At 50.0% G+C, this 23,288-nt stretch overlaps 9 protein-coding genes across 9 annotated transcripts; 4 read left to right on the top strand and 5 right to left on the bottom strand.

The window, feature by feature from the left end:
* Positions 1–643: 643 nt before the first annotated feature.
* On the bottom strand, positions 644–1,861 carry FIBRA_00733 (uncharacterized protein; the record flags this gene model as incomplete). The annotated part of the gene is made up of 1 exon (XM_012322621.1): positions 644–1,861. One exon carries the CDS (start codon positions 1,859–1,861, stop codon positions 644–646), a length of 1,218 nt encoding a protein of 405 aa, XP_012178011.1.
* Positions 1,862–4,294: 2,433 nt separating this feature from the next.
* FIBRA_00732 (uncharacterized protein) lies at positions 4,295–4,905 on the top strand (the record flags this gene model as incomplete). The annotated part of the gene is made up of 4 exons (XM_012322620.1): positions 4,295–4,487; positions 4,542–4,646; positions 4,700–4,824; positions 4,882–4,905. The coding sequence occupies 4 exons, from the start codon at positions 4,295–4,297 to the stop codon at positions 4,903–4,905; spliced, it is 447 nt and encodes a 148-aa protein (XP_012178010.1).
* Positions 4,906–5,219: 314 nt separating this feature from the next.
* FIBRA_00731 (uncharacterized protein) lies at positions 5,220–6,508 on the bottom strand (the record flags this gene model as incomplete). Its single annotated transcript, XM_012322619.1, has 4 exons — positions 5,220–5,385; positions 5,442–5,743; positions 5,799–5,924; positions 5,984–6,508. The coding sequence occupies 4 exons, from the start codon at positions 6,506–6,508 to the stop codon at positions 5,220–5,222; spliced, it is 1,119 nt and encodes a 372-aa protein (XP_012178009.1).
* Positions 6,509–7,157: 649 nt separating this feature from the next.
* FIBRA_00730 (uncharacterized protein) lies at positions 7,158–11,396 on the bottom strand (the record flags this gene model as incomplete). The annotated part of the gene is made up of 21 exons (XM_012322618.1): positions 7,158–7,231; positions 7,287–7,818; positions 7,868–7,949; positions 8,003–8,033; positions 8,086–8,233; positions 8,283–8,297; positions 8,346–8,383; positions 8,439–8,511; positions 8,565–8,625; positions 8,688–8,749; positions 8,802–8,835; positions 8,886–9,730; positions 9,785–9,914; positions 9,978–10,209; positions 10,264–10,371; positions 10,427–10,457; positions 10,514–10,906; positions 10,955–10,979; positions 11,039–11,096; positions 11,153–11,197; positions 11,258–11,396. The coding sequence occupies 21 exons, from the start codon at positions 11,394–11,396 to the stop codon at positions 7,158–7,160; spliced, it is 3,156 nt and encodes a 1,051-aa protein (XP_012178008.1).
* Positions 11,397–12,223: 827 nt separating this feature from the next.
* FIBRA_00729 (uncharacterized protein) lies at positions 12,224–13,965 on the top strand (the record flags this gene model as incomplete). Its single annotated transcript, XM_012322617.1, has 6 exons — positions 12,224–12,457; positions 12,518–12,944; positions 12,992–13,095; positions 13,147–13,246; positions 13,299–13,624; positions 13,678–13,965. The coding sequence occupies 6 exons, from the start codon at positions 12,224–12,226 to the stop codon at positions 13,963–13,965; spliced, it is 1,479 nt and encodes a 492-aa protein (XP_012178007.1).
* Positions 13,966–14,413: 448 nt separating this feature from the next.
* On the top strand, positions 14,414–18,285 carry FIBRA_00728 (uncharacterized protein; the record flags this gene model as incomplete). The annotated part of the gene is made up of 9 exons (XM_012322616.1): positions 14,414–14,749; positions 14,795–14,842; positions 14,894–16,033; positions 16,084–16,540; positions 16,598–17,220; positions 17,578–17,720; positions 17,767–17,884; positions 17,934–18,073; positions 18,123–18,285. The coding sequence occupies 9 exons, from the start codon at positions 14,414–14,416 to the stop codon at positions 18,283–18,285; spliced, it is 3,168 nt and encodes a 1,055-aa protein (XP_012178006.1).
* A 409-nt stretch (positions 18,286–18,694) lies between these two features.
* FIBRA_00727 (uncharacterized protein) lies at positions 18,695–19,262 on the bottom strand (the record flags this gene model as incomplete). Its single annotated transcript, XM_012322615.1, has 4 exons — positions 18,695–18,745; positions 18,797–18,863; positions 18,914–19,043; positions 19,094–19,262. 4 exons carry the CDS (start codon positions 19,260–19,262, stop codon positions 18,695–18,697), a joined length of 417 nt encoding a protein of 138 aa, XP_012178005.1.
* Positions 19,263–19,606: 344 nt separating this feature from the next.
* FIBRA_00726 (uncharacterized protein) lies at positions 19,607–20,206 on the top strand (the record flags this gene model as incomplete). The annotated part of the gene is made up of 4 exons (XM_012322614.1): positions 19,607–19,796; positions 19,848–19,952; positions 20,001–20,125; positions 20,183–20,206. 4 exons carry the CDS (start codon positions 19,607–19,609, stop codon positions 20,204–20,206), a joined length of 444 nt encoding a protein of 147 aa, XP_012178004.1.
* A 187-nt stretch (positions 20,207–20,393) lies between these two features.
* FIBRA_00725 (uncharacterized protein) lies at positions 20,394–22,210 on the bottom strand (the record flags this gene model as incomplete). The annotated part of the gene is made up of 7 exons (XM_012322613.1): positions 20,394–20,708; positions 20,759–20,955; positions 21,005–21,298; positions 21,348–21,673; positions 21,725–21,845; positions 21,904–21,990; positions 22,069–22,210. 7 exons carry the CDS (start codon positions 22,208–22,210, stop codon positions 20,394–20,396), a joined length of 1,482 nt encoding a protein of 493 aa, XP_012178003.1.
* Positions 22,211–23,288: the final 1,078 nt, after the last annotated feature.

The following is a 23,288-nucleotide window of genomic DNA, read 5'->3' as shown; positions in this document are numbered from 1 at the left end:
GGACAAATCGCCTTTGCGGCACAGACTTACCTACTCTGGTCCTCAGCTCCCAACTCCTCGGCGCGCGCCGCATGGGTCGGTGTCCTCCTCATCCGCGATGAGTGTTTGAGTGATTTTCTTGGTGCATTGCGGGGTATACAGCTCGAATAAAGAGTGCAGCGCATGCATCCTGCCCATTTCCGAATCCCATGTCACACGACAAGGACGGTGAGAGACCGTGTCGCGCACGGCGTCGCGCGCCTCGGCATTCGCGTCATATGGGGGCGCATACAGACAGTCTCAGCTGCCCAGTGCAGGCGAATATGTGAGCTGGGTGTCGCGACTGCGTGACGGAACGGCCAAATTGGTCTAATACAGCGTTGCTCTGACCGTGAGGCACCAACTCACCCAGATTCCATACTGTCCGCCCCAGTGTCGACGAAAACGCTCAGACCATATTCCATCGTAGGCTATACACGAGTCGGGTGTCGCCCACGTTTCTACACAGCCTTTTTACAGTTGACTGCTAGTAGAACCCGCGGTGCTATAGCACGACACCTTGAAAACTGCAATGTATGAGTTGCTACATGATCGCTCTCGAAACCTTTGCTCATCCGTGCCCCCCCGTACAGACCACATGTCCATGAAGATTGTGCTCACCGGTCTACCGAGGGAAGTCGAACCATTGTTCAAATCGCCCAGACCCTCTCCGAACTTCTCCTCCAAAAATCACATCTTCAGCCCATTCATTCCCACATACAATTCCGAACCTGCACTGCTCGCCTAGTACTAGTCTTGGCAGGCAAGAGAGAGTAGCGGATACCAGGTCTTCGAATTTGAATGATTCAGAATCGATACAGAAATTGATCACGATCACGATGTGTGGTAGTTGTCTTACGAGGCAGACCAGTGCATCGTCCATTCCTTCCCAGGGGCCCTTGAAACTATGGTGCACATCCGTCCGGGCCATTTCTGGATCATAAACGCTACGGTCGAAGCGATGGCGCCAACTTATGGGCTTGAAACTCATCTGCAATCGGCGTAGATGAGGATTTGGAGTGAGCCAGCGGAGAAAACAGGTCATGCCACTAATGACGTTCAGTATGTTGTGTGAGCAAAAGGAGTCGAAGTTTTCATCTGAATATATGTATTTGAGATGCAGCGAAGTCAGGTTGATGATGCCAGCGAGCGCGTCACGATAATAGGATTCGTGGTCTGCCACCGCTGTTAACCTGGGATCAACAAGGACAAGAGCCCGTAAAGTTGAGTGGGAGGAACTGATTATAGATGAGACTAGCTCGTGGCTTCGTGAAGTTCTGAGCGAAGATGGTAATCGTACTTGCAAATTGCGCAGCTGTAGATGGAATGCGCCATTGAGAAGCCATTGCAGGAAATAATCATGGGACTGCATCGTTGCGAGAGTATCGATGGCAACTGCACTTGTCGGCGTGATGGCTGGTGCATCAGAGAGAGCTGGCATATCTGATAGAGGAAATTGCACATCGACAAGGTTAATAGCAGTAAGCTTGCTGAATGCGCATAAGAACCAAAACATCTCATGGTGTTTCCACCATGATAGATCCTCCACATATAATCTCTTGATGTTAGATAGATATTTCGACAAATCCCGTTTGACGTCTTCACTCAAACTGTCAGGGTACAGCCTTCTGATCGTGAGATCTTCGACCCTATCGAGCTTGAGAAGAAGTTGAGCCCACTCGTAATCTAGCCGGTCTACTAGACGAAGGCTGAGCAAGGTGGATGGTTCGCTTGTCAATATAGAGAGGCGGCGGACGTATGACCCGAGGTCTGGAGACGAGGAGAGGAGCCCCTCAATCTTGACGAGATCTGAGCCATTCGTAAGGGTGATGTGCCAGAACATAAGTGAACGAGCTCTCGGGCGCCACGAGCGGCATGTAAACTGACAAGCCGCGAGAGCTTTCGAGTCGTCCCACAGATTATCAATGACATGATCGCATAACTCGGCGGGGATGCTGGGTGGAAGTTGAGTCTCCATGCTCACATAAGTACCAGTGTAGCCTCAAGTTGTCGGCCGACGGACTAAGCGCTGTCGGCGAATGCTGTTCGGTTGTCTATTCTTCTGTTGAGTATGTATGGATAATGTGGGATTGGATTCACTCACTACTGGGCAAACAATCTCTCTGAACAAGTTGTATGGCGCTAGTCGATTTAATCATCTGCCTGCCCTGGGCCTTCTTAGCTCATTCGTTCACCGTTGTCAGACCACTCTTGCTAAATGCCACTAGAACGATAGGCTCACTCAGCTTCAGTGAAGGTAGACGTCAGAACATACAAGAGGGTCGCGTCGTAGCTAGTATGCACAACCAGCGGCTGACGCTAGACTCTAGTGAAGGTTTCGAGGAGCGATGACCAATTGACTACGAGATAACGAGGGAACTACCATGACAGCCACCCGGATTGATTGCCAAACCCAGCCAAATTCACATAGATCTCATATAGTGGCTCATAGAGCCATTGAGCACAGAGTGCAAAGATCATGATGAAATGCTGTGGTAAGATGATTCATTGAATGGAGGGAGTAACACCGAGTACAGCGCGGGGACTCGGACTATCTGGACCAACCGCAATATCCTGGCAATGCCCACGATAACTTCTTGCAATGTGGCATCATAACAAAGAAAATGTTAAATTGGCCTCTTAACTACAAAACAATGCCGAGGAGCTGGGTGGTGGAAAAGAATTAACAAGCCACGAGTACATGCTCTTTTGCACCGAGTTCTCCAAGAGTTATAGCCACATGGCGAAGTTATACATGCTAGCCTGGTTACGCGATAACTAGGATTGCACAATGACCGCGTAAGCAAACCCCACGTAGCCTAATGATTCATCGGTTGGGGCTGGGACCTATCCGGTTTACTGGGCGATAGCTTGAATATGTATGTCAATTTCTTAATCTCGGCCCTGAACTCGTAGCCGTCGAGACTGTATAAAGAAACAAGACGAAGTCGTTCAAATGTGTTGTCAGCGAGATCGAATGACCATCGTGTGGCATAGGGGGATGCAACTTCATTCTCGCACATCTGGACGCGTAAGTTCTAGTCAGCCATCAATAGGACGAATAAATGACCTATCCTCACACGTATGAAATCAGCATAATATATAGCGATGCACCTTGCAAGACCAAGCTGAGTGAGCGGCTGGCAGTCTTCACAAAACAATGGAATTTCTTGAACAAATTCGACGTCAGGATAAGCGGGCCACTGGGATCATATCCGAATCGCGGCTGAATATCCAGGGGGAAAAGATAATGATAATGATAACTCGCCTCGATACGGAATATAAGCCGCCGTTGTAGTTTTCTATCAGGTGTTCGTAGGAAGGGAGCAGCGTAAATATCAGCATTGCGCATCGCATAGGGCGCGTAAGCATCATGTAATGTCTCCAAAGGTATACCATCCCCTTCATTTCCATCGACCAAATCAAACCGTAGGACTGGAGAGATGCCGGGAGGGAGTAAAAACACAGGCTCACAGACTGCCTGTCTGACGGTAAGGCACCACGTACGCTTACCATCGTCAGGGGTACACTCTTGGGGATTGGAAGTAGAAAGGCGTAAGCGGGACATCGAAATATCTTCAACCGCCTAGCTGACAGCAGAAGGTGTTGCTCTAGAGGTGATACTGCTTGCAGATAAAAATCAAGAGGCATCGCTTTGTCCACAAGGCCAAAGATAAGTCAGTGGCCCATTGGGCGTGGTTTGCGAGTCGAGACAAAGGCGAGTCCTTGCTTTCCTGACGAACGTAAGCGCCAACCAAAGCGAAGGTAGGTCCAAACGCTGGCGGCCAATGTCCCATTTCAATCGGGAGAGAAAAGTCGCAAGTCCTACTATGCCACAGGGGTTTGAAACAGAAATTCGATGATTTCAGTGCGAAATTGGTTCCAAACCCACGTATTGGTATGAAACGGTTTCAATTAGGATAGTACACAAGCAGAAAAGGCCTCATCAGAGCCGCATGCGTGGCTAGTAGAGCCTAAAACCAAAAGAAAAGAAGAAAAAAATCACAACCACTGCGCGCGCGATGCAGATAACGATAGGACAAGGGGGTGACGACGCGACCGCGCCGGCGCCGCAGACGCGTCCGTGACAGTTGTGTCACGGAGCACGCCAAATAAATATATAACGTAGGAACGTCACGTAGAAATGTCACACTATAAGAACCGCGGATTCACTCACCATATCGGCCTTCGCTCCTGCTCTCAACCACATTCCCTCTGCCCCGCGTGTACACTATTCAGACTTGGACAGCTACTTTATTTGATTCCATCACGCGGTATGGCACCCAAACCTGCATCCACAGCTGGAAAGGCACCTGCTTCTACCGCATCGAAGGCCCCCGCGAAGACAACCTCCGACACCTCTAAGGCAGCGAAGAAGACATCCAAACCTGCAGCAGCTTCGGGGGAAGAAGGGAAGAAGAAGAGGCGCAAGACGCGTAAGGAGACCTACTCGTCGTATATCTACAAAGGTGTGTGTACTTACCGGAAAAGACGCGTTCATTTAATGATTACCACGCCTGTAGTATTGAAGCAGGTGCACCCTGATACGGGTATCTCCAATAAGGCGATGGCTATTTTGAACTCGTTTGTGAATGACATCTTTGAGCGTATCGCTACCGAGGCATCGAGTGCGTCCATTTCATATTATGACTGTTCTAGAGGCTTTAACGGTGTTTGACAGAACTTGCATCTTATTCCAAGAAGTCTACAATCTCTTCACGAGAAATTCAGACTGCGGTCCGTCTCATCCTTCCAGGTGAACTTGCCAAACACGCTATCTCTGAGGGCACCAAGTCGGTCACGAAGGTATGTTTCAGTTTACTGTTGGGCTTCGGTTCAGTCCAATAAAGCATGTACGCACAGTTCTCGAGCGCAGGCACGAAGTGACCAATGTAGCCTGCGGCGTTTGCGGGGTAAATGTTGTGTGAGATATTGGTGTGTTGTCTGGTTACTGTATCCCTCTGGCTCTACTGTTGTATTGTATGTCTTATTTGCCATTTATATCTACCTGGATGTATGTTTTCATACATCTGATAACTTGCGACACTTACGTGTGTATATTTGGTCGCTTTCATCGCACGACATCACTCTCCAGCCCCAATATGAATCCGTTTGGTACAAATTGTGGGTTTTTGCCAGCTTTTTGTTTATGTTGACTACAATATTTGTGTTGTTGACGGAGGGGAACGTCTAAGATGAGGCTAGACAAGCTTCAAAAGATCGCTCATTACACCCATTGCGGTCACAGCAGCGCCCGCTCCGGCGCCTTGGACCACTAAGGGTCTTGCACCATACCGCTCCGTATGGAACATAACGATATTGTCCGATCCTCCAAGCGCAGTCGCGAATGGATGCGTAACAGGATACCTTATGAGGATTCAGCAATAAGCTGCAGCTATTCAGTATGTTGTGTGTTAACGTACTTCTCTAGGTCTGCTTTGATCAGGCCTGATTTCACGTCAATAACTCCAGCAAACCGGAGGACCATGTTTTCCTCCGATGCATCCGCTCGCAGCTTGTCGAACTGAGCATCGAACTCGGGTAGCCGTCTGATAAACTCGTCGCCTGTCTCCGCACCCTCGAGTTCGGCAGGCACCAGCGACTTTGTGTGGACGGATTGGTACCCATCCTGAAGTGCAGACCTGAGCGAGGGTATGTAACGAGAGAGGATTGTAAGCTTGCGAGCAACGTCAGCCCCATTCAGATCGTCAGCCGGATGCGGTTCCTTCGCAACGCGTGAGCGGGCTGTCTGAAATACTCGGATGGAGCGTCTAGCGTACTGTGTAGCCTTTCTCTCGAGCAATTCTGACAACAGATGAGAAGCTCGGGCCACCCTCCTTTCCGGTCGAAAACTCATTGAAGATGTAGCTCATTGTACCCGAAAAAACGCCTTCGATTTTGGTGACCTAACAAATGATCTATGAGCCATGCGTGGTCCATACATAATTCAGAGGAACGCGATCACCTTGTCGCCAGTCGCAACCAGATCCTTCAACGTTGAGACGATGGGCAGTCCTGCGCCGACGGTAGCCTCGCTTAAAAAACGCGCACCGCTTTCGAGGCTGGCGGAGAGGATACTTTCATACAAGGATAGCTCCGAGGAGAAAGCCTTTTTGTTTGGCGTGATTACATGAATGCCAGCTCTGAGGAATCGGGGGTAGAGCGCGGCTACAACGTTTGAAGACGTGTTGTCGACTAGTACAACATCTTGACCCGGTTTCACGAGCGAGGACAGTTCGCGGGTGAGCACGGTCAGATCCGGCTTCAGGCCAGATTGCGTGAGATCCGACTTCCAACCTGAAGTTGTGATGTGTAGTCCGTCTGGTGAGAATAGGGTTGTCTTGGTCGAAGTGAGAGAGACGATGCGGAAGGGGCTCGGTGCGGGAAATCGCAGCAGTTGGTTAATGAACTCTCCTCCTACGAGACCAACGCCTACGATTGCGATCCGCAGCAATTTGGGGCTGTTAGATACCGTCGAGTATAGTGCCATATGATCTTTGGAGAGTCAGTAATGATCAAGCCAGCTTAAGTCAACTACGCGAACAACTCGCAACCCGACGTAGTGCAACGACTTGGATGCGAGTCCACTTGGCATAGGCAACGACAAATGTTTCAACATACCTGAAAGATGTTATTCCAACTATTTTTCAATGGGCTTTCTCGATTTTCACCGCGTGGAGACAAACTAAATCATCCCGAGTCTAAATTCAGCCTCCGATCGCACTATGATCACATACCAACTATGCACACTAGTATGTACTCACTTATTGTAATTTTTGGGGCCTTTGGTTTCAAACACAACCAAGCCCGACAGCGAGTCAGATAGCCTGAGTAAGTAGTATGCGAAGTGCGAGTCAAGGTGTATGAAGTATTCAATCTGTGCATGTGTATACCGCTGTTTTTATGCGTTTAATCATCGTTCACGGCGCAATGTCACGGTATACTTCACATCGATCCAATACGTATTACCAGCGTTGTTAAGTGTTCATATCAACGGTCATAGTTTGATCTCTTCGGGCGAGTACATTACAGCCATCCGTAGGCACATGTACATACATCGATGCTAACGGACGAATGTGCAGAGTCAATTAGTTCATGGAGAGCTTCATCAATATACGCGAAATAAAAATTATCAAGCTCTAGAGAGAGGGAAGGAAGGAGAGAAAAGCATTAAAAACTAGTAGTCCCATTTCACCGCCGTCGATCCCTACATCTATGAGAGATGTTCATAATGTCTCTATCTTGTGTTATGGAAGGTGATGATGTACCACCAAAATCGGGCAGTATCTCTTCGAAAGGGGATTGTGTTTGCTGTTCAAAGCCGTATAGCGAAGGGGACTCCGTCCACGATGGGACATGCTCCGAACGAGTGGTCGCACGACTTGAAGGTTCAACGGCGTCAAACAGAACTGGCCGGTCCCTCAAGTCCGTCTGCGCGGTCCAGATCCTAACGCCACCGTCGTGACTACCCGTAGCGAACATGAACGGCTCGGTTGTAGGATTCCAAGCAATACATGTCAGGTCTCCACCAGACGCCTGTGCGCGAATATGGTGCAGCAATGCAGCGGATTCTCGATCCCATATGTGAATATCGCCACCTGCGGCCGCGTTCAGTGGGCATGTTGATCTGACTGTATGAATTATCTTGCCTTTTCCAGCGCACAAAACCAACTGGTCACTCCTGCCACCGAAGTAGCTCGGTCCAGCAAAATCCACGGGGACTTTGGGCATATAGGTGTGGCGAAGAGATAGACGCGTGGAATCTTTCACCATGTCTAGTTTCCACAGCTGAGGAGGCGCCTGCATGTAGGTCGGTCATCCATCTCCAGGTCACAAAAGATCAACAAACCTTGTTCTCGTAGCTTACCAAGGCGACCTGATCATCTCGAGCAAGTGTTATATCACGCACATCATGTAGAACGGGAACGCGGCTGTGTGACAATGTCAAAAGCTGTGATGAGAATAAAGATTAACAGAGACTGACTTCTCAATATGCTTTCTGTTGAGATTGTACGCTACGAGAAAAGCACAATGAAAAAGGAGTACATGAACATGAGTTGCACCTACCTATAATCTGCTTCTCTGCCCGAGATTTGCTAGGGCGCAGACCGTCACGAGATGTAAGAAGGGTCCCAACGCATAGCATACGCCGACAGTCCTGGGTAACCGCAACATCATGCAGTAACATCCGATCGAAGGAGTACGTGTCCAATATCTGATGAGATATATCAGGAAGTGTGGAAGGCAAGGGCGATTCAACAAACCTGGCCGTTCAGGTCCTGGAAAAGTATTAGCTTTATGGTGCTGCAAAACCAATATGAACTCACTAGCTTCACAACTGTGCTGCCTTCGACCGACAAGAACGCTGTCGGTGCTAGAGATCAGAGGCTTTACATGTGGAGACGACGTATAGATATCACCCTCGTCGCTGGGAAGCCAAGCAATGGAGTGCACTGTCTTGTGACGGTCAATTGTCTTCCGGCACACCCCGTCCTAGGATCAAATGTCTATCAGAGTAAGATGAAGTCGCTGAATAAGAAACTGACCTCTGTCCACACTTTGACGCCGCGGTTCAGCTTAGTCAGTAACGTAAAACCGTTCGGTGACCTGCACACAAAGTAGAGTGCATTAAAAACCCAACTTTTAGAGCCGGAAAGGTGAAGGTATACCAAGCAACTTGACCAACAAATCCCTGGGGTTGGGCAAGAACACGGTGTGAAGTAAAGGAATCCTGAGGTCATGTGAGCTCCGCGTCCTTAATTCTACCTAGGAACAATACTGACCCCAACTCGAAAGATGACTGATGTCCGATCCCAGCTGGAAAAAAAGGTTTGACACAAGTTCGACGTCTCATGACAAACACGTACCTTGAGGTGGCCAAAAATTTCCCGTTAGGAGAGAACTGTAAGTGTCTTACAAGGGCCTGATGCGCCGCGAGGTCTTGGGTCGGCTCGAGAGCTTTCAATTTTGGAACAAGCGCAGCCACCCGCGAAGCACGCAGCACGCCCAAAGGTTCGACCAATTGGTCACTAGTCCTCGTCCCGTCCGATGAACTAGTTCTCTGTCGTCGCGGCGAACGTGGTGGAAGCTTGAGCCCGAAAGGGGACGCCATCTGGCGCATCATCATGACCGAATGAACTGCGTTCACGAAACGCATTTTGCCCGTGAGCGTTGGAGTTCCCGGCGCACTGCTCGCTTCACTCAGAGTCGTGGAGGCCTCGAGGTTGTCTGTATATGTTCCGACGGTAGGTGGTCTGATTTCAGATATGGGGAGCAGAGGACCAGCACCGACATCGGACGAGCGTACACGAATAGGCGATGAAGGCCCCGGGCTCATACATGTCGGAATGGTCTGGTCCTCAAGGCCGTCCTCACTGACCTTCTCGGAGCTAGAGCTCATGACACTTATACGGTTTACTTTGTGAGTCATCCTAGAAACCAAACGGGAAATACTGTCGCTCGCAATCCGAAAATGACGTTGGATCCATTGGCCAATCTCTGCTGTGAGCGCGCGAGGCTCGTATATAAGCCACTTGATGCCGGGCACCGCGCAGATTTGCACTTTGGTCTCGGACAGAACGTCAGCGAGCCACTTCTGGCCTCGGTGACGGATGAAAATCCAGCGCTCAGAGACAAACCAGGCCGATACCGCTGCGAGTCCAAAGCAGCTAAATGCGGAGAAGACCGAGGTTAGGGTTTGGGTTATAGGGTCCTGTCTGAAGTCAGACCTGACGCTCAATCCGAAAGGGAGTCTTAAATGGCGTACCTGCCCCGAAGAGTATGCAAAGAGAACAAGACCTATCGAGAAGCACGCAACTGATGCCACGAGAAAGACCAGTGGCGAACGCTTGATCCAGATCAATACCCACCATGGCGTCCGATGACCAGGGGAACGGCTGCGTGGATTACCATGGAGTAAGAATGCAAAACGTGAGCTGGAAAACATGCATGGTACTTACTACATAGCTTTTTTCCATGTTAATCCGAGAAGGCTATTCACTGCAGCCTGGATACTGAATACGAGCGATGTGAACCAGAACGCATTCACGGCGTTCTCGAGAGGCCCTTCTGTCATCGTATACGAAAACTGCATCGTCGATGCGGTCACGGCACTGAAAAATGTCGCGACAGTACTGAGATTAAGAAGATTCTGACTTGCATGCTCTTGTGCAAAGCGTATCGTAGGTACACCTGGGAAAAGTTATCAGCACAGACCTAGAAGGAACATTGAAAAGTATTACGCACCGATCTCAATAAAGATAGATAAGGCAGAAGTGATACTGTCTAAATGTTCGCCCATCTCGGAGGTAAGATCGTGCAAGTATCTTTGCACAGCAGGATAACGAAATTGGCCTAGAACGTGACTTGGGTTAGCGCATGAAGGATGCAGTTCCTTGGCTCTACATACCTTCATAAGCTTTCAGACAAGAAGCCCAATACTTTGCAGACGTTATTTTAGTATTCTTCAAAGTTTGAGAGTTGCAAGTGCCAGCACCTTCAAATCGCTCTCAAGTGACAGCACGGAGGCATTGACAGCTTCGTCGTTAAACTCGGGGAACTCATTAAGACAATCTAAAAATGTTATCACTTCCCGTGCAAGGGCCTGCAGTTGTTCTGGGAAGACCTCTGGGTCGAGCTTCGCCACCACAGTCGGACTAACGACATGCGAGGGTGCCCTGTATCGCCTATTCTTTCGGCCACCCTGATGCATACCAGGGTCTACGAGCATCTCGCGTGGCTGCCGCCGCACTTTGCGCGGAAACAGATCGGCTGCGTTCTCGCGAAAAAGCCACAAGAGCTGAGCGAGACGTTGTCGCAAACGCACTGAGGACGACAATATTCCCACAGAGCTTCCCAATCTGCGAGCAGCATTGGCGAAGTTACGCAACTGTCACAAGGGTCAGACATCGTCAGATGAAGAATCAACACAACATACCTCCGTATCCAACTTGGTCATCCTCCTGCGACGCGGACAGGAATGAGTTATCATGACAAAGCGGCCTTAGCATAAACTCCATACCTTTGAAATTGGTCGAATGTCTCCGCACCTACTCTTTGAATATGCTCGTCGACAGTCGCTGGCCTCGCCGACGGTGTTAGCATGCCATTTCGATCACCATCTAAATTCACTCACGGACATCACGATCATCCTCGAGGTTCCGTTGCTCGTTCCTCGCAGCTGCAGATTAGATGGTCTCAGCGTCACAGGGCGGGATCACTGGCGTGAATAGTCACATACCAGATCCCAACTCCTCGTTGTCTCTCGTCAACTCCTGCAACGCGTCTAGTAAGTTCAGCAGTGTCTGCTTCCGCTTGAGACGATCTCCATTCGAATTATAATGCGATGTCGGTCCAGCAGCGAGATCGACGTGTGGCATGGCGGCTGTCTCGACAGCGGATGGCGCGCCTGGGGATTATAAGGGTTGGGATCGGCTGTAGTCCATCATGGTATGACATAGAGAGAGCGCCTCACCGTGTCCCATCTTGCGCGATCGTGGCCAGGCTGCGGTGTTGCACGGATATTAAGTGCGCGAGGACTCGTTGAATGAACCACGTCGATGTCAGGCGTGCACGGCAACTTACCGTGCAATCAACTCTGCCGACGTATTTGTATGATGCTCTTCTAAGAATGTTTAAAGAAGTGCACGAAGGCGTCAATCATATCGCGCTGGCCGTTGTGGCGAGTGCTTAAGCGAGTCTCAAGAAGCCTCGTGTTCGGTTTGACCAACATGCGCTCTGGAGCGTCTTTGCTGGTTTCACGAGCGACGAGCCTGTCAAACAGATTTTGTACATCGTGGACACGCCGTGAATGTCATCGCCACAAAATTGAGAGCTTATCATTGTGTATTCTAGCGAGATGCTGAGATGGTAGTAGCGGAGAAGGTGGCCGCAATATGAGAATCGTATCAACATTGTTGCTTGCAGTTTGGCCGGGAAGCATTTCAAAGGATCGATCAAATACGCGACCCGGTGTAAGGACTTACATGGGCGCGCTTAAATACAGTCTAGCCCAGTTGCCTTTAAAAATACTCTAATTGAGAAAACCTTATGTAAACTCCTTTAACCTTAGGCCTTCCGCTGTTAGTAGGCGGTCAACCCAATACTGTCACACCATAATACCGATCGTCACTGCTTCGCCGCCGCCCTCTATCTTGACAGTGCAGCTGCACGCTTCCGCTCGCTCTGAATACCCCCTCTATATGCCATGAGCACTCGACCCTCTCTTGACAGTGAACGACCACTGTCTCCGCCCAATGGTGCTAACGGGATCTTGAATGGCGAAACGCAAGATGACGACCTCGACCCCGTACAAAGATTGCAGCGGGAACTCCAACGCACCAAGGAGGAGAAGGATACACTTGCCACACAGTACCGCAATCTGTTATCTAAACTCACAACGATGCGGACAACATTGGGAAATAAGCTGAAGCAGGATGCCGTACGTCTCCTTGCCATTTCTTCGTCTCGCCTGTCGCAATTACGACTAGCGCATGCATAGGAAGAACTCGACCGGCAAGAACAACTTGTGCAACAGCTGACTGCGCAGAATGACGACCTCTCGTCCACGGTGGAAACACTCAAGTCGGAGCTCGTCGCCTCTAACGAGGAAGCAGAACGCGCATCAAGAGAGCTTGAAGCTATGCGCAGCCGCGCATTGCAGGACAGCGCGCAGGAGTCGTACATGCGGGAGCGTGAGCTACGGGAAACCCAGGGTGAGCTGGAGCAATGTCGGATGGAACGAGACGAATGGGAACAGAAGGCGCTGCAGGCGCACGTAGGCTCGGACGAAGCCCGGACGACAGCGGGAAACCTACGCCGAGAGGTAGAAGTTGAGCGGACTGCCAGGGAGATGGCGTTAGCCGAGCTACAGGCTGAGCGGGAGAAGTGCAGCAACCTTCAGTCCGTGTTGGAGGACTTCCAAGCTGGTAAGCTCGTGTTGGAGCCGTGCTCACGTTTATTGAACATCTAGCAGCAAAGGACCATGAGTTCAATCAGGCGACAAGTGGCTACGAATCACAGCTGCAGACAGTCACACAGTCCCTCGCAGAATACAAGCACCGGGCCTTGACGGCTGAGGTCAGTCAGTGATTTTGGTGGTCATATGTCACCTTATTTGACGCCCTGCAGACGAAGCTAGAGGAGCTATCGTCAAATAGTTCTAGAACACAAGACCTTGAGAGAGAGGTCAAAGAAAAGAATCTGCTTATAGGAAAGCTGCGGCATGAAGGTGACTTCTTTTTCATTTCCAGCTACACTCATTTGACGGTGAACCTTCATAGCGGTCATCATGAACGAGCATCTCATGGAAGCTCTCCGCCGCCTACGCCAATCATCTACGGACACCAATGTCGACAGGCGATTAGTTACGAATGTTCTTCTCTCGTTCCTGAATACGCCGCGCGGGGACACCAAGCGCTTCGAGATGCTTTCGCTTCTTGCAACTATATTGTCTTGGTCTGACGAGGAACGCGAGCGAGCAGGACTTCAGCAGAAGAGCGGCGCGATTTACGCTGTCTCAGCAGTATCGAGCCTATTCGGAAGGAACGCCACCGGATCTCCATCACGGGCAAAGGGACTTGAGCTTGACAAGACGGACGAGACTGAGGTGCGTTCTCTTCTGGACTATATACATCTTAATGCATATTTATTCTTGTTCAGTCCTTCTCCCGCTTATGGGTTGAGTTCCTACTTACAGAAGCCAAGTCGGGCGAAGAATCTAGGTCAGGATCTTCACCAGCCAAGTCATCATCATCATCATCGCGCTCCAATGGTTCACTTCCGACCACACCTACTCGCAGTACACGTCCACCGAGTTTCCTGTCTCCTCCCGGACTCAGGGGCACGAAACGACTGCCATCATTTACTGGTGCTGCGATGGTTAGCACCCCCGACTTGGTCTTACAGGCACCACCCCTGGGAAAGGGTAAGGAGAGGGCGGACTTGTGACTACTTACACTCGGACTATACTAGTTTGTTCTGTATATGGCTAATTTTTGGGAGTCTCATTACTTGGCACAACATCGTCAAGTAGCTTGGCGTGGAGTCAGTTGAGCATCTAAGCGGTGGATTGACATTGAATATTCAATATTGAACGGGTCGAAGTTCGAGCTGTGCACGCTTGGTGCGCGCAGCACCGCATTCGTGCCATTTCTAAATATCGGTCCATCTATCTAAATAATATAAATTTACATTACGTAAGTAATTAATTCCAATTGAAGAAATTCCACATTCTTCCGATGTGATGTGCGTCCAGTGGACTCTTCATGTCGGCTGTGCTCCTTCCTCTAATACCGCCTGCCATCTGTTCGTCTGATTGTCGCCACGCTCCTTTTTATATTCGAACGAGAAATTTGTCGTTCAGCATCTCCTCTGTCAGCATCTCCCTCTATTCTCCATGGCTACCATCGTCCGCACACAGACTGCACCACCAACCACTCTGCCTAACGAATCATCACAGGATAGGCGATGGCAAAGCCTCGAGACTAATATTCCCGCGCCTTTTCCGAGCCAAGCAGAGTGGGAGCAGGAGGATTTGCTACGGGAGCTCGAGAATGAAGAATTGACCATCGACAAGGTCGACCCATTCCATGACGAGCTCGACGGTCCAGCTACGAGAAGCAGTGCTACGAACGGGGAAGAGAGAGATGTCGAGAGTGTTGCTACCCGAGAAGTCAGAATCACAGCGGCGCATTCTGTCCTTGAGGGACTCCAGTGTTCGCATCTTCAATCGGTGAGCAGTTGTTTGCCCCAATTACGGCAGGTTGATCTGTGTTAGCATCCATCCAAGGGGCTTCTTCTTGGACATGCACTGCAGGACTTTTTCGTGTTCAGCATCACATTTTGACGGCCAACAGTAATTCTGAAACTTTTACAGGACATCATACCGTCTATTGCTCATGTACAGAAGTCATGTATCACTACGCTCAACGACCTATTATCCACAACCACTCATTGGCGTCCCATAATCCCCGATCGTCGACATTCCATGCCCCCACGGCCCCCATCTGACCTGGCCATCTCTATTCAACCGTCGTCCGCGCTCCATACACTAGTACTCAACTTACGCGCGCAAGATCCCACTTCCTCTGCTAGTCCTTCCTCGCTAGACACCAAAGATGATGCCGTATTGATGCATGAGTTGCAAGTCCGTATCGACCGACTCGCCGCTGCCCAGACACTTTCTCGACACGACGCCGTACTCGTTCGCACGCTCGCTTCACTTATAGGGCATTTCTTCAAATTGTCTACTCTTCAGCCGACCGCATCAGCGAGTAACTTGCCGCGTGTTGCCTCATGGAGCACTGCTGCCCCCACAGGTCCCTTTGATTCACTGACAGTCTTACGTCGAGAACTTAGCGACCTCCAGCTTGCGCGAGGCGACTCGGCTAAAACCAGTGACGGGATCCGCACAAGCGGAACCCCGGTAGAACAAGTCGAAATCGCTTTGCTCTGGGCGCATGTAGACGAAGAGTTGGAGCAAGTTCTCGCGCTTTGCAGAGCACGGACGTCAGATGCGGAACTCCTTCCGCCCGATTACGATGCCGCGTGGTATGATGAAGTAGGTGGCGAGGGACTCCCGCGGTACGAAGCAGGATCTGCTATGCTTACGGAGGAAGCGAAGGCAGGACCATCGTCACCAACGGAGATGCGTGTATCAGAGGAAAGACTCGCGGGGGGGAATGTGCTGAGCGAGAAGATGCGAATGGACCTCGAGGCGGTCACCCTTGCCATCGATAGGCTATATCTCGTCGCACCCCAGCTGCACGACCAACGCGTTGAATTGAAGCGGTCCAAGGTTGAGGAGATGGAGAAGGCTAGACTTGCAGGGCCGTCGCGTGAGAATGTGCGAGAAGGGAAGCGGCGTGCAACGGAGATAGATGATGTCAAGGACTTCGACCGAATCGTGGACATGATTGGACGCGCGTCAGATAGAAAGTTGGTTGACCAAGCGGTCGTGCTGGAAGGCGGGTTGAAGGCGAGGCTTGAGCGAGCACAGAAACGTGATCGTGAAAAGGTGCGTGTCCTTATCTCACAAAAATAGGTTATTCATCCTTTCCACACCAGCGCGATGCCTTTGTTGAGCAACTGATGCGGCATTCGCAGGCCGGCAGAATGCATTCACAAGATGCAGTCCGCACTCCGCCTGGCGCCGCACGCGACAAACTCAAGGACCCCAATGTCATGCTCACACTTCCGGAGTTTATTCGAGAGGCAGTCCCTGAGACTTTGCAGCTGAAGATGCAGATCGCTGATTCACAAGCAATGCTAACATTGCCGGAGTTTGTCAAAGAGCCTGTGCCTGAAAGTGCTATACGCTCCCCGCCTCGTCGCACGAGATCGGTGAAGGGGGCGAGGAATAGAAGTATGTCTGCGCCACCTCTAGCATGGTTACTTGGATCATCCTCAAGACCATCCTCAAGGCCGACTTCACCTGCCCCAGCTTCTCCAGTCGAAGTCAAGAAATCTCGGTCTTCTAAGATTCAGCGCGTCAGCTCTGCTATCACTGTTCCAGCGCTACAATGTAGGTAGGGGTATTCCGGAAATATGACCCGAGGTCTCATCTTTGTCTCTTGCACAGCACATCTGAATGTTCACTATGTCGCGGAATATCACGAGAACCTCCAGCACATCATCGTATTTCTGTCTGTCTCCGGTATAATTGCTGGTGTCAATCTGGAAGCGGAAGTAGTGCCTTCGTCAGGAGTGCCCGGCAAGACCAATGATGCCACGGATTACCTCTTGCTTAAATGTGGCCTTAGCACGTCGCCTTTCCTCCGTCTTCCAGCTCGTGTTGCTCCTGGTAAACAGACGGTGATGGTGTCTGGTCAACACTATGAGATCAAGCTTGCTGTGTCGAGCCCTATGGTCTCCAGTGACAACACTCTAGCACTTCTCGATGGTGATCGACTTCAAACCTTGCGGCCAACGAGTTATCTCTGTGCATCTTGCTCACTTCCCCTCGTGCAATGTTCGCAGTTGCGAGATTATCGCGACTTGCCGTCAGAGCATTGGGAAGAGCTAGTTGATGCTTGGATGTGCCATTCTGACCAAAAGCTTCACGAACACGTCTCGAAACATTCAAATGAAGGTTTCTGGCCAACTAGGAGTCGTGCATTGGTGGGAGGTAGCTACATCTTGTTTGAGCAATCTGTAGTCGTCTCAGGCAACCTTGCGCGTGTAGAGGAGTTGATTGAGAGAAAGGTAAGCAGCTGGCCATTTCTTATTCTTTATTTTATCTTCTCCATGCGGACGTCAAGAAGGCCGACATTGGGCTCCTACCAATGGCTTGTCATCACAATCATTGGCTAGCTATGGCAGATCCCCGAAGCCCTTGCCGGTTTTGGGGTTCGCGCTATCGTTTTGCTTGTGTCCTGTGCGACAGCAGGAATATTTCCTTCGGCTGATACATCCCGTCCAATATCAACAGCATTGCTGGTTGCTCGCTCAAACAACTCCCGTGTTGCTGAGGCTCACGTCTCGGGAGCTACCTGCGAGAGCGCATTGACCTCTTCCAATGTTTTTGTTGCTGAATCTAGTACTGAGAATCAATTTCTGTAGCATGTCGATGATTGGCAACGCGTACGTTGTATCTGTGGGGCCATTGTCGGGCGTTGCCAGCAACACCGGCCAGCCAAGATGCCACCGTCGGTTGTGTATCGATTGGCGAAGTATGCTATTCGCCCGCTGAGTCCGACCATCGAGTATGTCGTATCATATAGTTGGGGTGCTTTGTCTGACGTTCTGTAGGCTCCCCAAAATTCCATTATCTGCTTTCATAGCTGAAGACATGAACGAATTTGTCCACGCGCATGCAACGTACCGCTTTATCATATTTGATGAAGAAGAGGAGCGACCCCGAATTCTTGTAAGTAGCATACTGTGCGAGTCTTCTGCCTGCTCAGCTTGTCTTGTAGGTCTGGTTGTTCAAGCCGAGCATGCGCATGGCGTATATAACACCGACAGAATACATCATTCCGAAATCTGGCTCAATTCACGCGGCGAAGGTCCTCTTCAAAATTCTTGGACCGTCCACCGTCTACTCAGATCTACATAGGTGAGATTCTGGTGCAAATAGATGCTTTCCCATGTTAACTTTCACAAAGGATCTTGAGTAAATACCCCGGATTCCCCCAGGCCGAACACCTACATTATCCCTTGGACATTTGCTGGCGCCTCGCTGGCCTATTGAAAGAGAGCAATACTGGCTATCCCAAGACCATGCGTACAATGACTGACCTTGATGTCGGTTGGCTGCAGCGTGCGTAGCTGCTGATGCATTATCTGATATATACTTTCCCTTGGCCGAGTGGATGAGTGGATTTTTAATTCGCATATCGGAGCTGTCGTCTTGTATAGTGTATATCCTTGTATACCATTCTTGAGACTCCAGGCTGGACCCTGCCGCTGTTTGGTCCTCATAACTTACATCGTCTTGTTTCTTGTAGACTGCATCTTGGCACCAAAGATACATCCGTAATGTTGATCGCTTAATACTACTTAATGATCCGGTTGTAGAGTGAATGAAGACTACCCAAGCAGGCTATCTCGTGAAGCACATGTCAGCTTGCCTCCAAATATCATTCAAAATGCACCACCTGAAATTTCATGCAAATAGAAAAAATAAAATAGGCAACTACACTACAGACAATATAGATACAATAACGCCACAACAGATCTACACTTCCTGGCTGTCCTTCTTCCCTTTTTGCGTTTTGCTGGGCAAGAGCTATTATAACACTCAGCCTATATCCAAACAAAATGGGGGAGGATAACGAACCTCAGGGTTAATGAATGGCACAACACCACCTTGCGAAATGATGACGTCCCCAAGAAGTTTCTGCAGCCTAAAAGAGTGATCAAAGACGAGTGGAATACGATTGAGAAGCAAACTTACTCCTCGTCGTTTCTGATAGCGAGCTGGAGGTGTCGAGGGATTATGCGTTGCTTCTTGTTATCGCGCGCTGCATTGCCCGCAAGCTCGAGGATTTCAGCCGCAAGGTACTCAAGAACAGCTGCAAGATAAACTATTACAAAGTCAACGAATGAAGATTTAACTAAATGTGGGAGAAAATACCTGGTGCACCGGCACCCACCCTTTGAGCGTAGTTACCCTTCTTCAATAGACGATGGACACGACCAACGGGGAACTGAAGGCCAGCTTTTGCAGATCGTGATTGGGACTTGCTGGCGACATCACCCGAAGATTTGCCAGACTTGGACTTTCCGCTTGTCTTGCCAGACATTGTAGTAGAATAAGGATGAGGAATCAAGAGTAGATGGAGAGGATGAGAGCAAGGACGACAAGGCTAACCGCAGAGTTGGAGGAGTGCATCACAGGGTGCATGATAGTATTTATACCAACGAGAGCTGGTTTGCAGCCACAGACGCGGTCGATCAAGACATCACGTGGTCATTGTTTAAGGCGTTCAACAAAATAAGGTTCAATGCGTTGACGCGTTGCGCCAAACAAGCGTAACGCGTCCTTATAAATGACTTCGGTTGTGTCTCCTATGTCCATCCATACCTCTCTCGTTGCTCCTCGCGTCCCATTTGCTCCCCTACGCTCTCAACTTACTTTTCGGTAACAATGGCACCCAAACCCGCATCTACTGCCGGAAAGGCTCCCGCTTCTACCGCCTCTAAGGCACCTGCGAAGACGACCGAGGGTACAAAGTCTGCAAAGAAGACTTCCAAGCCTGCAGCGGCTTCAGGAGACGAGACCAAGAAGAAGAGGAGAAAGACTCGCAAGGAGACTTATTCTTCTTACATCTATAAGGGTGTGTTGCCTACATTTTTCATTAGTGTGTATCTACTAACACTTCTTGAAGTGCTCAAGCAAGTGCACCCCGACACAGGTATCTCGAACAAGGCAATGGCTATCTTGAATTCGTTCGTGAATGATATCTTCGAGCGTATTGCGACCGAAGCCTCCAGTAAGCATTAGTGAGAGCTATAACGTTATGCGGCTAACTGTTATATAGAACTCGCATCTTATTCCAAGAAGTCGACGATCTCTTCGCGAGAGATTCAAACTTCAGTCAGGCTGATCCTTCCGGGGGAATTGGCCAAGCATGCGATTTCAGAGGGTACAAAATCAGTAACGAAAGTGAGTTCTTAGTCTAGTTTGCACTGGAGTATAGATCTGATAGCAAATGCACTTTAGTTCTCAAGTGCAGGGGCAAAGTAAATCTGATTTCGCTGCGATTCGTGTCTTGTTGTACTGTAGTTTGTATTCTTTATTTATCCTTAATTTCATCATAACGGGTGTCTGATACATGTAGTGATTAATGCTCTGCAAGTGATCAAGCCGATAGTAGCTCATTTATCTGAGGGGCTCAGGCATACATTTGCGATCAGGTATGGATCTTTGGTTTCTATGATTGTGGAAGCCAGCGTGCTTCATGTGTGTCTAGAGACAGTGGTGCTCCTTTCTCTAATACGGGCGCCTGCGCTAGTATAGCAGCGTGCCTGATGGCTGTTGTGTCCTTCAACTGGACGCTGGGAGAGCCTTTGCTTCCCGTAGACCGTGAGGATGTGACTAACGCAGCCAGTTCCTCATGAGGAGGAACAGTCCGTGGAGGCATTGGAATACCTTCACCGAAAGCTAACGCTGGCTCCAAGCGACCCAGAGATCGAATCCACTGGCCAACGGCGGCGAGGGATACCCGCACTTCCCATGATCCTCCTTCCTATACTCAGTCAGTATTCAGTATATCGAGACCATGGGTAGTTGAGCTACCTTGATCGTCTTGCATAGTGCTGCGTTTATCCCGAAGGCCAGAAGATATCCCGCAGCATGGTCCAAGGCTTGCATTGGGAATGGTTTAGGCATGAGCGGTGCAGCTTTATCCTCCCTGTACGCTGCGTATGCCTGAGCCTCAGCCACATTAAAGCCTGAGGCTGTTTGCACCAACGAATCGAACTTTTCCAACGGCGCTGAAAATGAGACCGGCTGGCTGAGAAAGTGCAATGATTCGACTCACACCTCGTCTATCTTTCCAGGGCCCTTCCCAGCCATACGCAGTTAGGCTAGCGTACACGATGCCTGGCCGAGCTTTAGCTACATCCTCCGGACCAAAGCCTTTGTCGCGCAATCCGCCTGGACGATATGCTTGCAGGAAGACGTCAGTGTCTTTCACGAGAGTAGCCATCGTCGCATGATCCTTGGGATCAGTAAGATCAAGCTGTGTCGCGCGCTTTCCACGCGACGTATCGGCATCGAGGAAAGGTAAGGCGGGTAGGTTGGGGGATGTGACGAGCAAGACGTCGGCACCATGGGCTTGAGTTACATTAGGATGGTGAGAGAGTAGCGCGAAGAAGCACATTACCGGCGAGGGTTCTACCACAGACAGGACCTGCGAGCACTCTAGTTAGATCTAGAACGCGGATACCTTCCAAAGGCCGATTGTATTGTCCGTCGATCTCTCGCTTGGGCGCTTCGCCTATCTTAAGGAGTTGCACGGGAGGAGTGTTTGCGAGTGCTTTTCCTTGCGGATGCTCGTCCCATTCGTCGAACGAGCGAAGAGCGGTTGCGACCATCTTCTGAACGGACGCTTCCGTCTCGAGGTCGACAGCATTCCACTGGAGCAAAGCATCGGCGACGGCTTGTCTTGTAGGCTTGCACTTGAGTATGTTCAAAAGGCCTTGGCGATGACTATCATAACGTGCTTAGAGTCTCCCCACATACAAACCACAGGCCACATACTGAGGGAAGTTTGTATGAAGACGGACATAACTGTTGTCTTTCGTCTTGTACAACCCAGCGATGTCATCAAACAAGGTGCCCGATGGAAGTTTCCCATCAATCGCATACCATGCCTCGCTCTCTGCATGATGCTAAATTCGTATATGCTCTATATGCTCTAGGGTGTAGCATTTACTCACTAAATTCAAGCACGGCGTGTCTTGCGTTCACGGAAACGGTCTGTTCGACATCAGTCCTGAGCTGGTGGAACTCGGCGGCACTTAGGCCTGACAAGCCGATCGCGGTCTATCATCACGTCCCCCTGAAAAATCAGGTGGATGTTCGGCAACATGATGACTATATACTCGCCTGTGCTGCTGTTCCCAACTTGAAAGAAGAGTCGACCGCGGGATCAGGATCTCTACTGAGGTGCAACCGGGACAAAGATTCAGAGGGCAGGTCGAGAGCATGCCACAGAGGTCGAGCAGCGACAAGGGGATCTTCCATGGGCTGGATAGGCGTCACTGAGATCAGAGTCAATGCTTGATATCGCCACTGGTGAGTTTTAACTAGCCAGGCCGAGGCTCCTTAATATATGAACGAATGCAGCTCGGAGCGCGCGTTACTAACAGTGCTATCGCCCGAAGTACCGATGTCGAACCACTCATCTTGGAGATTACATGTTCGAAGAGCAGAAAGAATCACAAGTACCTTGAAAGACACACCTGAAATCAGCTTGAACGAGTCTTAGCTCTCAATAGACTATAAGCCTAGCCGATTGAACGAGTCGCAGCTAGCAGCCCCAATCACATGTCGGTGTTAATACAGCCTGTGTTTGGGGCCCGATCAAGCCGCGCCTCACCTTCAATTGCGACACTCACTGCTATCGTCACTACGCCCGTGGCATGACACACGACGGGTCAGACTGTGGTAGGACAGCCTCGTGAAGGTGTGAGATCGACATAAGGAAGATTCAAATTACATGACTTTACCTGGCGTGACTCATCGCTTCTCTAGAACGCATTGTTAGCAAGCACTGGCTGACGCTTGCGCTGCTTGATGATGATCAGCTTCAAGTTGAACAGCAACACGGTGATGAGATACTAAATACAGGAAGTCTCAGGCCTTGCAAGTCGGCAACAAGTTTGAGCCCACAGTTTATGCTGCAGGAATTTTGAAGAGATATGACCTGGGTCTTCCGGACGTCGACCACGGTACGTAGGTAAGTCATTCAGCGTCTAGATGGATGTATTTCACGTGTCGCACGCAGCTGTGCGGCTGCATCATGATTGCATGATATTGTGTAACCCGCCTTGACTGTTCAACATTCCATATTCAATCGTCCCAAGCTTTTAGCATACGGTGAGACTCGAGCAGCCAAATACTGGTAAATGTTCGAAGCAGTATCGGAGGATATTTAATGACGCGTTTTTTAAAATATTTATTTTACTTTTCAGGCTTTTATTGAAGGGCACGATACTGTGATAACGAATCCCCGTTTCCTGAATCGATACTGCCAGCATCGAATTGCTGTCCATGGAATATCACCAACATTGACCGTTGCTTATGTCGAGCCTGAGGCTTT

The sequence above is a fragment of the Fibroporia radiculosa genome, assembly GCF_000313525.1.
Source record: "Fibroporia radiculosa TFFH 294 genomic supercontigs, scaffold302, whole genome shotgun sequence".
In the NCBI taxonomy this organism is placed as follows: Eukaryota; Fungi; Basidiomycota; class Agaricomycetes; order Polyporales; family Fibroporiaceae; genus Fibroporia; species Fibroporia radiculosa.
Note: the sequence above shows the minus strand (reverse complement) of the source record. Positions and strands in the feature narration are given on the sequence as shown.